Source organism: Saccharomyces cerevisiae, chromosome XIII, assembly GCF_000146045.2.
Source record: "Saccharomyces cerevisiae S288C chromosome XIII, complete sequence".
In the NCBI taxonomy this organism is placed as follows: Eukaryota; Fungi; Ascomycota; class Saccharomycetes; order Saccharomycetales; family Saccharomycetaceae; genus Saccharomyces; species Saccharomyces cerevisiae.
In genome coordinates, this window is record NC_001145.3 from 683705 (window position 1) to 696671 (window position 12967).

At 38.8% G+C, this 12967-nt stretch overlaps 7 protein-coding genes across 7 annotated transcripts; 5 read left to right on the forward strand and 2 right to left on the reverse strand.

The window, feature by feature from the left end:
* Positions 1 to 762: 762 nt before the first annotated feature.
* On the forward strand, positions 763 to 2094 carry ERG12 (mevalonate kinase; the record flags this gene model as incomplete). Its single annotated transcript, NM_001182715.1, has 1 exon — positions 763 to 2094. The coding sequence occupies one exon, from the start codon at positions 763 to 765 to the stop codon at positions 2092 to 2094; it is 1332 nt and encodes a 443-aa protein (NP_013935.1).
* Positions 2095 to 2206: 112 nt separating this feature from the next.
* YMR209C (uncharacterized protein) lies at positions 2207 to 3580 on the reverse strand (the record flags this gene model as incomplete). The annotated part of the gene is made up of 1 exon (NM_001182716.1): positions 2207 to 3580. The coding sequence occupies one exon, from the start codon at positions 3578 to 3580 to the stop codon at positions 2207 to 2209; it is 1374 nt and encodes a 457-aa protein (NP_013936.1).
* Positions 3581 to 3811: 231 nt separating this feature from the next.
* On the forward strand, positions 3812 to 5161 carry MGL2 (putative carboxylic ester hydrolase; the record flags this gene model as incomplete). Its single annotated transcript, NM_001182717.1, has 1 exon — positions 3812 to 5161. The coding sequence occupies one exon, from the start codon at positions 3812 to 3814 to the stop codon at positions 5159 to 5161; it is 1350 nt and encodes a 449-aa protein (NP_013937.1).
* Positions 5162 to 5378: 217 nt separating this feature from the next.
* DML1 (Dml1p) lies at positions 5379 to 6806 on the forward strand (the record flags this gene model as incomplete). The annotated part of the gene is made up of 1 exon (NM_001182718.1): positions 5379 to 6806. One exon carries the CDS (start codon positions 5379 to 5381, stop codon positions 6804 to 6806), a length of 1428 nt encoding a protein of 475 aa, NP_013938.1.
* A 184-nt stretch (positions 6807 to 6990) lies between these two features.
* Positions 6991 to 9339, reverse strand: EFR3 (Efr3p; the record flags this gene model as incomplete). The annotated part of the gene is made up of 1 exon (NM_001182719.1): positions 6991 to 9339. One exon carries the CDS (start codon positions 9337 to 9339, stop codon positions 6991 to 6993), a length of 2349 nt encoding a protein of 782 aa, NP_013939.1.
* Positions 9340 to 9676: 337 nt separating this feature from the next.
* CEF1 (Cef1p) lies at positions 9677 to 11449 on the forward strand (the record flags this gene model as incomplete). Its single annotated transcript, NM_001182720.1, has 1 exon — positions 9677 to 11449. One exon carries the CDS (start codon positions 9677 to 9679, stop codon positions 11447 to 11449), a length of 1773 nt encoding a protein of 590 aa, NP_013940.1.
* A 196-nt stretch (positions 11450 to 11645) lies between these two features.
* Positions 11646 to 12779, forward strand: SCJ1 (Scj1p; the record flags this gene model as incomplete). Its single annotated transcript, NM_001182721.1, has 1 exon — positions 11646 to 12779. One exon carries the CDS (start codon positions 11646 to 11648, stop codon positions 12777 to 12779), a length of 1134 nt encoding a protein of 377 aa, NP_013941.2.
* Positions 12780 to 12967: the final 188 nt, after the last annotated feature.

The window sequence follows — 12967 nt, forward strand, 5'->3', positions numbered from 1 at the left end:
ATCGAGTATGTTTATGAATATTGCCTCGATCCACATAATTGGAATACCTTCTTCTAGATGGAAAATTCAAACCTATTCGAGATGAATGCCTATACGAATGGGCAAAAATGCGTTTTCTGTATTCAGGGCGCTGTCCTTTCAACCGTACTATCTGGCTGCCCGTTATATTATAGAATCGATAAGGATCCAAATATAACGCGAGCTTGTACTGTCCTATTCGAATGCAAGTAATTGTGAATATGGTAATGTAAAAGTGAGAATGTATCCGGCGAGCCCCCCAGCTTTGGCCGTGTGTAATTGTCTTCCCTTTCTACCCAAGATGACTTCTTCTTTATCATTCTTCATTATTCATCTTTTCTTGTCATCTGCCGCCCACCCATTTTAGTTACCCTAACGGAAACATTGATGAATGATGCTATTATTACTGTCATAAGCAATAAAAAGAGAGGTTCCTACTACTTCTCCCGTGGAAAGCTAGCGATAGCCTTGTACTCTATCTCACTTTCAGAATGCGTACACATTTATGTTTAAAGAGGCGTTTTGTGCTAGTTTTGTCTCAACGTGTATTTTATCGGTTGTAATTGTACTGACAATTTTCGGGCCTCGTTTGGCTGTCGCACTGAAATCTTCGACAGGGTATCGAAGAACGATACAACGATATGCCTATAAAGGTTAGTTAGCCATGATATTACTTCCTGGTTAGCTGGTGCGCTTCTTAGTCCTAACTTGCAAATTTATATCTACGTATAGAAAACTGTCAATATGTCATTACCGTTCTTAACTTCTGCACCGGGAAAGGTTATTATTTTTGGTGAACACTCTGCTGTGTACAACAAGCCTGCCGTCGCTGCTAGTGTGTCTGCGTTGAGAACCTACCTGCTAATAAGCGAGTCATCTGCACCAGATACTATTGAATTGGACTTCCCGGACATTAGCTTTAATCATAAGTGGTCCATCAATGATTTCAATGCCATCACCGAGGATCAAGTAAACTCCCAAAAATTGGCCAAGGCTCAACAAGCCACCGATGGCTTGTCTCAGGAACTCGTTAGTCTTTTGGATCCGTTGTTAGCTCAACTATCCGAATCCTTCCACTACCATGCAGCGTTTTGTTTCCTGTATATGTTTGTTTGCCTATGCCCCCATGCCAAGAATATTAAGTTTTCTTTAAAGTCTACTTTACCCATCGGTGCTGGGTTGGGCTCAAGCGCCTCTATTTCTGTATCACTGGCCTTAGCTATGGCCTACTTGGGGGGGTTAATAGGATCTAATGACTTGGAAAAGCTGTCAGAAAACGATAAGCATATAGTGAATCAATGGGCCTTCATAGGTGAAAAGTGTATTCACGGTACCCCTTCAGGAATAGATAACGCTGTGGCCACTTATGGTAATGCCCTGCTATTTGAAAAAGACTCACATAATGGAACAATAAACACAAACAATTTTAAGTTCTTAGATGATTTCCCAGCCATTCCAATGATCCTAACCTATACTAGAATTCCAAGGTCTACAAAAGATCTTGTTGCTCGCGTTCGTGTGTTGGTCACCGAGAAATTTCCTGAAGTTATGAAGCCAATTCTAGATGCCATGGGTGAATGTGCCCTACAAGGCTTAGAGATCATGACTAAGTTAAGTAAATGTAAAGGCACCGATGACGAGGCTGTAGAAACTAATAATGAACTGTATGAACAACTATTGGAATTGATAAGAATAAATCATGGACTGCTTGTCTCAATCGGTGTTTCTCATCCTGGATTAGAACTTATTAAAAATCTGAGCGATGATTTGAGAATTGGCTCCACAAAACTTACCGGTGCTGGTGGCGGCGGTTGCTCTTTGACTTTGTTACGAAGAGACATTACTCAAGAGCAAATTGACAGCTTCAAAAAGAAATTGCAAGATGATTTTAGTTACGAGACATTTGAAACAGACTTGGGTGGGACTGGCTGCTGTTTGTTAAGCGCAAAAAATTTGAATAAAGATCTTAAAATCAAATCCCTAGTATTCCAATTATTTGAAAATAAAACTACCACAAAGCAACAAATTGACGATCTATTATTGCCAGGAAACACGAATTTACCATGGACTTCATAAGCTAATTTGCGATAGGCATTATTTATTAGTTGTTTTTAATCTTAACTGTGTATGAAGTTTTATGTAATAAAGATAGAAAGAGAAACAAAAAAAAATTTTTCGTAGTATCAATTCAGCTTTCGAAGACAGAATGAAATTTAAGCAGACCATAGTATCCTTGATACATTGACTCATAATCAGTTAAATAGCCATTCAATCCCTTTGAGCTATCAACTTCATATTCCTCCACAAGGTCCTTCCACCCGCGAATTTTACGCAGCCGACTTAATTCATCTCCTGTAAATTGGACCAAGGGTTTGGTGCCATACTTTAATGGACCTACATTGACCCAATGCAGCTCTTTACAGTATTTCTTTAGTGCTTCAATACTGGATAGATATTCAAACATATTTTCCGCGGTATCTATGAAATATGCGCTACAAATGATAATTTTATCATAGTCTTTGGAAATGGGAGAATATCGTGTGAAGTCCCCCCATAGTGGGTCCAGATTACTGCGGTGGCCAACTTTGCTCAAATCTGCCGATAAACTTCTCAACTGATTATCAAACACTGTCTGGCATGAATATTGTTGTACAAAAGGACGTATCTTAACGTCATGCTTATATTCGAGTGCAAATAGGTTACATATGTACATCAAGGCTGATAATTCGATGGAGTCCACCTGTATTTTGGGGAAAGTGGTGGCAAGAGTATGGGATAGGCCACCCACACCAGCCCCTGGGGTCACGATAAGAATTTTCTCTTTCATGTCCCCGGCACTAATCACATGATGGTTGATTCTACTAATGATAAAATTTTGTAAAGGATCTCTTTCCACACTATAGTAAGAGCTGAAATCACGACACAAATGTGCTAATGCTTCATGGACCACACTTTGGCTGCCTCGAGACGAAACTATTGGAAATACGAAGTCAGGATTCAATTGAATAAGGTGACCATCTTTAATCTTATAGCCGTGTTCCGCGCATATCTTTTCAATTTCCTCTGTAAATTCTTCATCGTGTTCGTTGGAATGAATCAATTTCCCTAAAGTGAACTCAATTATCTTGTCAATAACTCTTGCGTTTTCTCGGATACCCTCATTATTTTTCATTAATTTGGTGAAGTAGCCTAATTTTTGCAACTGATCTTCTGAAATTCCATTTAATTGTCTTGCTCTCCGAAATAAAAGGCCATTATAGCCTTCTCCTCTTGCTCGATACTCATGTAAACGGATTAAATTCCCCGTAAGATCAGGAAGAGTGGGAATCTGATAATTAATTTTAGAAAGATTCGATTGATCGGCAGATATTGATTTCTCAACATCAACCAATTTTAAGGAGGGCGATAAAACGCTGACTTTTTGGGCCAGATTTGATTTTCTTGATAATAGCTTTTCAACATATGATACAAACCACCTCTGCAACGGCTTATTTTGCCTTAGCAGTGTCATCAGGACTACCACAAGGGCTAGAATTATATTTGATGCCAGTGAGCTAACCATTGGCGCTCCTCAACTTCGTATATCAATATTTTTACCTCTTCTATTTCCTGAAAAATTTGTTAATTGTACAGCATCGTTTACGTTTTTTTTTTTTTACGGGTCTTCTTACCTAACCCCGAAAAGTATTGTGGATCTTAAAAGGGTCTCAATTATTTGAAGTTCGATAAAAACCAACTACTTTGTTATTTTAAAACTGTATTATACAAACGCTGGTAAACTTCCAGAGACGATATGCGTCTAAAAGAATTGTTACCTAATTTTTTGATTGTTCATCAAGAGGTCCCTGAGGATCCTATTGCATTCAAGTCCACCGATAAACGAGAGAATGAAAATAAAGAGATCACCATCCCTGAGCTAATAGATACTAAAGTTCCTGAATTAGCTGACGGTGCTACTGACACTTTATATGGTTTACTGGTCAATGGCCATTTACAAACTGCATATGGTTCCTTTAGACACTTTGACAATATATACAAAGTTCAATATAAAAGAATGATAATCAAATACCCACATGGGGGAGAAGGGACTGTGGATTTTGCTGTAAATGGTAGAAGTACCAAAAGAAGAAAAGTGGAAAAAGAATACGTGCCGACAAGTCAACCGGTATTTAACGGAAACTTGAAACGAAGATATTCGTACTATTCCCCTGATGATCCTAAATTGAACTCAGACGATGCTAAGCCTATGCTTATTATTCTCCATGGATTAACAGGGGGTTCGAGGGAAAGCTACGTGAGGGCAATTGTTCATGAAATCACCACGAAGTATGACTTTGAAGCATGCGTGTTTAATGCTAGAGGATGTTGTTATTCTGCAATTACAACGCCGCTATTATACAACGGTGGTTGGACCAATGATATAAGATATTGTGTTAATGACTTGAGGAAAAGATTTCCGAATAGAAAGTTTTATATGATGGGATTTTCGTTAGGCGCATCTATAATGACAAATTACTTGGGAGAAGAGTCAGATCGTACTAAAATCGAATGTGCTATTTCCGTGAGTAATCCATTTGACCTGTACAACTCTGCATATTTTATTAACAGTACACCAATGGGGTCACGATTTTATTCACCTGCTTTGGGTCACAACTTACTACGCATGGTTCGAAACCATCTCTCTACTCTGGAAGAAAACCCTGATTTCAAAGATGTTATCGAGAAGCATTTAAAAAAGATTCGCACTGTGAGGCAATTTGATAACTTGTTGACAGGCCCAATGTTTGGATATAAAAATGCAGAGGAGTATTACAAGAATGCTTCATCATATAAAAGAATACCCGGGATCAGAACTCCTTTTATAGCTTTGCATGCTCAGGATGACCCAATTGTCGGAGGTGATCTTCCTATAGACCAAATAAAATCCAATCCATACACTTTGCTTCTAGAAACTTCGACGGGGGGGCATGTTGGATGGTTCAAAGACAGATCCGGCAGAAGGTGGTACGCAGAACCCTTATGCAGATTTTTGAAAATATTTCACGACGAAATTACTGTAAAGGGCTTAAAACCTGACTTGGAAAATGTTCAACTCCCAGATCCTAATTGCGAACCCATAGCCACAACCTTTCGCGCGAATTAGTTTGTAAATAAGTCAACTTTTTAGATGTGTAACCTGATAATTTTTTTTTTTGATGTTCGACATCATTATTTCTGAATGAAAACGTGAAAAGCTTCGCCAAACTTAAAATGGAAAATTTCGAATGGAACAAAATATAATCGATGCGATGAATTAAAACCTTGGAAGAAGAGGGTTAATTGTTAAAATTACATATATAATTGGCAGACAAGAATAAAAAATGCATGAAGTAGTAACGATATCGGTTTCGCAGAGAGCAAACCATTTGACTACTCAATTCTTCAATATACAAGAGGGCTATTTACAATTGTCTAAAGAACAACAAGTCAATGACTCCAAAATTTTTCTGAATTCGGTTGTAGATAAAGTTTCAAAAACAATTTCATATGCACCACGTGCCTTACTTTGGGATGCCCGTACAGGTAATGGTTCACTAGGAACATATCAATATTCAGAAAGCCAAGACTATCATTTCGGCAATGAAGACAAATTCAAGGAGCAAACAGTTATAAAGACTCATCCAAGAATACCTAAATCCGAATATCAGAGTTCTCTAGATGCAGGAGCACCGCTGCCTTGTTTGAACAGAGAAAATACGATGTATTGGTCTGACTATTCTAAACTTATCTATGGTCCTTCAAGTTTCAATATTTTGAGAAATTGGTACCATGACACTGAAAATCCAAACCAACCTGACTTTCAAAACTTGGGGGAGCGAAAGTTTGACAGGTATTCCATTGGTTATGACGAATTTACCGAAAATTACTTGCAAGAGTTTTTTGATGGAAATTTGCATAGAGAATTGGAAAAATGTGACACCCTGCAAGGCTTCAATCTTGTAAGTGATATGGAGAGTGGATGGGGCGGGTTTTCTAGTGCTCTACTGGTGGAATTAAGGAATGAATTACCTAAAAAGGCGGTCTTTTCATGGGGACACAATGAAGATGATCCATTCACAGATGACTTCCCTATGAAAAGACTTTCAAAGAAATGGCTCCCGATCATTTCGAACAAATTAAGAAGCACAATAAATATGATGCAAGAATCCGATCTTTACTTCCCATTGTATGCTGCTCCTGGACTAACTAATTGGGAAACTGCTGGAAAGAGCTGTAGGATATTTGATTCTATAAATGCGACAATTTCCCAAAGCAATCTTGAACAAAGAAAGACAATGGATTATCTAACAACTGCCATTACCTTAGGATATTCGTCGCGAAATATGGTCACTGGCATGGTTATCGGTGACACCGATTACTCATTCTGTTCTCGAGTACTTCCTTTCAAGAATAGCCACAAACCAAATTCTACTCACATATTTTCAAAAAGTTTCATTGATAGAGGAAATCAAACGCATAAACATCATTCCGAACCTGATTCACGGAGTAAGATGATTGAAATGTATACACACAGGTATTTTCCATCTGATACGATACCGACAGAATTTTCCAATGATCGTGAATTTGTTTTGGAATTAGAATCATCTGAAAAAAATCGAGATATATTCAAACATTGGAATGAGTTTGTGGTAAGGTACTTCAAAAATGATAGTGACAGAGAAGAATTGAAAAATGAACTTTCCGATTACGCCTCAGCGTACGAATCTGGGTGGTATGAAGACGAAGATTCTGGTGATGACGATATGTGATAAGCAGTTTGCAGCTACGTATTTCCTTTCTCCAGTTGAGGCAAACAGGACTTCTTCCATCTTTTTCGAAGTTTTTACTTCGCCATTTGATCTATATCTACGTAAATTACATTAATTAGAAAGTCATGCTATATCACTCTTGCCCTTGAAAGCATCCACAGCTGTCCGTCAAAAACTTAATTTCTCAAGTGGAGGAGAAAATTTTACCTCTTGAACTTAAAGAATGTAAATCTTCATTTGCGTCTTTAAAGTCATCGTTTTGATTTTCACCAGTTGCTGTTTTTTGCAAAAAGGATTTTCTATTTCCAATGCTACTGCGATCAGAAAGACTAGATATTGGTGCAAGTCGCAGAGAATTTGATCTAGCAACGTCGATTTTATCCAAGCCAACAATATTCTCCTCATCAGGATCTTTGATTTTATTCGCGTCATCTGAAAAAGTTTTCAATTCATTTAATAAAAATGTGATATTAGTGACACGAGATTTCACTGATTGAGAACCCCGAAAAGAGCCATCTCTTTTCATATTATTTGGAATATTCTTTTCATTCATAGTTTTTTTCAAATCGCTAACTTTTGGTGCGGTGGCTCTCATTGTTTTCCATGATCTTGCGTCCTCAGCAACAAACCTATAGATACTACCTTTTGCATTAGCATCAGAAATTACAGTATCGTTAGCTTCTTCTATATTGTCATCTATGCTGTTGTCGAATTTATTTTGCTTGGCCGCAAAATCGTTGTTATCATACACTGCTTTCCCATTTGAAAAAATAGCATTAGGGACATTCTTGTACTCCAGAGGTGTAGTACGAACTTGAGAGTCCGACAGTAAATCAGAAGTAGAAATTTGATTATCACGAGACAATAAAATCTGCGCCCCCTTCTTGCTGTATTTATTTGATCCAGTATCAGAATAGTATGACAATAAATCTTCCTTGGTAAACAAAGTTCTAGTTTGCATTTTGTACTCAGTTTGTGACTTGTAGTCATTGAGTTTTAAAAAGTTAGCTGCTTGTAAATGGTACGAATAATAGGTATACTCAGGCTCAGAAACGTTCTCTAGAAAATAATTCAAACCGGATAATAGTGCCATTTTTCCATACTTGTCAAAGATCTCTTCCATCATTTCTTTTTGCACACCATGTGAATCCAGTTCACGTAATAATGAGTACAGTTTTGAAAAGAGAATGCTGCTTGGAACCTCAGTTTCAACAATGTTAAATAAACATATAATGTGGTTTTTCATGTAATGCGCCAAGTCGATGAATAATTCCAAACTGATACTTGGCTGCGTAATATGTTCAACGAGGAAATCAATATCTTCCACAACTGCATTCTTTTCAACATCCTTGACGGTGTCACTTTTCAATTTCAATAGTAGTTCATATAACATATCTGAGGTCTGTTCAGCGTAATAAGTTTTATGGTTAAGGTCTGTCATGGTGATACAAGACTGTGCCACAACTTCTTTATTAGTTGCATTTTTCAACTGGAAATTTAAAAGCTTTCTCATTATATCAAGAACACTCAACCCCACTATACTGACATCTGAAACAAGTAATGACGACATCAATTTCAAGGAAACAATTGGATTTACATTTTTATCCTTGTCGCTTAGTTGTCTGACCAAAAGAAGTATAACAATATATCGTAACTGAACAGGTATACCATTGCATACAAACTCTAGCAGTTCCTTATTAGGTGTACTTTGCAGACAGCGCAACAGAGTACGAATAGACAAATTCAATTTGTCTGTCTCAGTTGTGTTAAAATAGGATTGCAATGCTTTTACTGAAAGGTCATGATTATCTTCGGCGGCCTTATCTAACCCAATTGTACGAGTTTGTGTTCGACTTAGCCTTTTTCCTAAATTGCTCTCCAGAGCTGCTTCCAGCGACAAAGTTTTAAATTTCGGATTTCTCTCTTGGAACTTTGAAATAGTATAGGCAACAGACTTGGAAACAAAGTGGTTTAGTTGTGGGTTGCTTGAAACACTATTTGTGTTTGATATATCAATACAGCATTTCAGAAGCATGTCATCATTATGAATTCTTTCAGTAACTATTTTAAAAAAAAGATCAACAAAGTTCTGGTATAACTGGACGAATTCCATGTCACCGTTACACAAGACGTCGTCCAAGTTCTGGCATATACTACTAAATGCCAGTTCTATTAATTCAACAACAGATACATCATTGTTAAAATTGTTGTTGGAAAGAACTTTGTTCATAATGTACAAAAAATCTTTAACAAATACATTCAAATTCTCCTTACAATGCAACACAATTTTGTTCATTAAATCCAATGTAACGGCTATGTTCCCTATGCGCCGATGGTTCAAGTCGGAAGTGGAACGCTTAATCAGGTAAGTGCTAACTTTCTCCAATTTACTACGCCTCGAGTTAACGTAATATAGCAAATATGAAGTTTCCGAAGATTTAGGCTTCTTATCTGTGGTCCTTCCCGTAGGATAACATTGATTGACCAGTTTCTGATGTTTTGGTGTGAACATCATCCGCATAGACAACTGCATCGCAAACCACTTTCAGAACAATTGAAAATGAACGAAAGATGAATAATAGAGCGAATGATCTGGGTTCAATATACAGTCTGCCACTGAATTAATACTACTCCAATAGCGGGGTTGCTCACAATACTTTCAATTTATCCTGGCTGCCTGGCTTTTTCAACAAAACCATTACCTTCCTAGTAGTTCGAACAAAATTTTCTTCCTCTTCCTTTGGCCGGGGTTGAAGTTTAATGAAAAATTAATGCTATGAACTATTATGACAAAAAAGCATATGCGACTCAGGAAGATAGTAAAGAAAAAAAGCAAAACATTTCTAAGAGGACTATACTAGCATTTCAAGATGCCCCCCGTACCAATATACGTGAAAGGCGGTGTATGGACCAATGTGGAGGATCAGATTCTTAAAGCGGCTGTACAAAAATACGGAACTCATCAGTGGAGCAAAGTAGCATCCCTTTTGCAGAAAAAGACTGCCAGGCAGAGTGAATTAAGGTGGAATGAATATTTAAATCCAAAGTTGAATTTTACAGAGTTCTCGAAGGAGGAGGATGCCCAACTTCTAGATCTTGCAAGAGAGCTGCCTAATCAGTGGAGGACCATAGCTGATATGATGGCCAGGCCTGCACAGGTCTGCGTCGAAAGATATAATAGGCTATTAGAAAGTGAAGACAGTGGAGGGGCTGCGTTAAGTACAGGAGTTACTGACTTGAAAGCCGGGGATATTAATCCTAACGCTGAAACTCAAATGGCTAGACCAGATAATGGTGATTTGGAAGATGAGGAAAAGGAAATGCTTGCTGAAGCTAGGGCTCGTCTGTTAAATACCCAAGGTAAGAAGGCTACAAGAAAGATTAGAGAGCGGATGCTCGAAGAATCAAAACGCATTGCTGAACTACAAAAGAGGCGTGAGCTAAAGCAAGCAGGAATTAATGTTGCCATTAAGAAACCGAAAAAAAAATACGGCACCGACATTGATTACAATGAAGATATAGTATATGAACAAGCTCCCATGCCAGGTATATATGACACGTCCACTGAAGACCGCCAGATAAAAAAGAAGTTTGAGCAGTTTGAGAGAAAAGTCAACAGAAAAGGTTTGGATGGTAATAAGGATAAGCCAAGTAAAAAAAATAAGGACAAAAAAAGAAAACACGATGAGAACGAACACGTTGAGAAAGCAGCACTGGGTGAATCTACTACATTGACGGATGAGTATAAAAAACCAAAACTTATACTATCTGCACCAGGAACGAAACAGGGAAAAGTCACCTATAAAAAAAAGCTAGAAAGCAAAAGACAAAAACTAATCGAGGCACAAGCAACTGGCACTGTGTTGACACCAAAAGAACTACTACCCCACGACTCCGGCCAAGAAGATAATGAACGCAGTAATATAAAGAGTGGTAAACAGCTAAAATCACGCATACGAAAATTTTTAGTGCAAATGTTCGCATCTTTGCCTAGTCCCAAGAACGATTTCGAAATTGTATTAAGTGAAGACGAGAAAGAAGAAGATGCAGAGATAGCGGAATACGAGAAAGAATTTGAAAATGAAAGAGCGATGAATGAAGAGGACAACTTCATAGAACCACCATCTCAAAATGATGCGCCACGCGTCTCATTAGTAGCCGTTCCATTAGCTTACTCAACGCTACCCATACCAGAATTCAAAAACAATCCGCAGTCCGCGATTGACAATAAGTACAACTTGCTAGTCGCGAACGCCATAAACAAAGAACCTCACATGGTACCAGAAGATACGGTAGATTTTCTCAAAGAGGTGGAGTCGCGTATGCAGCATATAACCCAAGGGCGCACTTCCATGAAAATACAATTCAAAACAGCAATGCCCCCAACTGAGGTTCTTCTGGAATCGATCCAATCAAAAGTGGAGTCTATTGAACAGTTACAGCGTAAACTACAACATGTGCAACCACTGGAACAACAGAATAACGAGATGTGCAGTACCCTCTGCCATCACAGCCTGCCCGCTTTGATTGAAGGGCAACGCAAGTACTACGCTGATTACTACGCCTACCGACAAGAGATACGATCGCTTGAGGGTCGTAGAAAGCGTCTTCAAGCCATGCTAAATTCTTCTTCTTCCATATAGCATTAGTATAGCATTAATATAACTTTTATGAACTAGGACATAGAGGACTTGTGACAACGCATTACCCGGAGTTAGAACGTTTTCTTGCCAAGTTGGCCACATCGGCAAACCAGCGATGGTAATAAGATGTAGTACTGACAAAACATGGTGGATAGGCCAGAAGAGCGTGCATTGGCTGGCGAAAAGATCGAGGACAATGATTCCAAAATTATATATACATTTGATACTATCTTTATTGTTGTTGCCGCTAATTTTGGCGCAGGATTATTATGCAATACTAGAGATAGACAAAGATGCCACTGAGAAGGAAATCAAATCAGCGTACAGACAATTGTCTAAGAAGTACCATCCGGATAAAAATGCTGGGAGCGAAGAAGCCCATCAAAAATTCATTGAAGTCGGCGAGGCATACGATGTATTGAGCGATCCTGAAAAGAAAAAGATTTATGACCAGTTTGGTGCAGATGCTGTAAAGAATGGCGGTGGCGGTGGCGGTCCAGGAGGCCCTGGCGCAGGTGGATTCCACGATCCGTTTGACATATTCGAACGGATGTTTCAAGGAGGTCATGGAGGTCCTGGCGGCGGATTTGGCCAGAGACAGAGGCAGCGTGGTCCAATGATCAAGGTCCAGGAAAAACTATCTTTAAAGCAGTTTTATTCCGGGTCCTCGATAGAATTTACTTTAAACCTAAACGATGAATGTGATGCATGCCATGGTAGTGGCTCTGCAGATGGTAAGCTGGCCCAATGTCCCGATTGTCAAGGTCGTGGGGTTATAATACAAGTGCTGCGCATGGGTATTATGACGCAGCAGATTCAACAGATGTGTGGTAGGTGTGGTGGTACGGGACAAATTATCAAAAATGAATGCAAAACATGTCACGGCAAAAAAGTTACCAAAAAGAACAAGTTCTTCCACGTTGACGTTCCACCAGGCGCACCAAGAAACTACATGGACACAAGAGTCGGCGAGGCTGAAAAAGGGCCTGACTTTGACGCCGGTGACTTGGTCATAGAATTCAAGGAAAAGGATACTGAGAACATGGGTTACAGAAGAAGAGGCGACAATCTGTACAGAACAGAAGTTCTTTCTGCTGCGGAAGCGCTATACGGCGGATGGCAAAGAACGATAGAATTCCTTGATGAGAACAAGCCCGTTAAGTTATCTAGACCCGCTCATGTAGTTGTCTCCAATGGCGAAGTTGAAGTCGTGAAGGGATTCGGCATGCCCAAGGGTAGCAAGGGTTACGGTGATTTGTACATAGACTACGTCGTTGTCATGCCAAAGACTTTCAAATCTGGGCAAAATATGCTCAAAGATGAGTTGTAGACAGATAATCCTACGTACGCACACATGCATATATAGATAGACAACTGGTCTTCTGCATCCGGTAATAGGCATTGGCTTTAATACTAATAAAAGCAAGAAAAAAGCGACACCAGTAAATTTCAGACATCTTCGAGAATTTTTTTCGCGCGCTTTCTATCAAAAAAAAATGAAAAATAAATAAATAAACA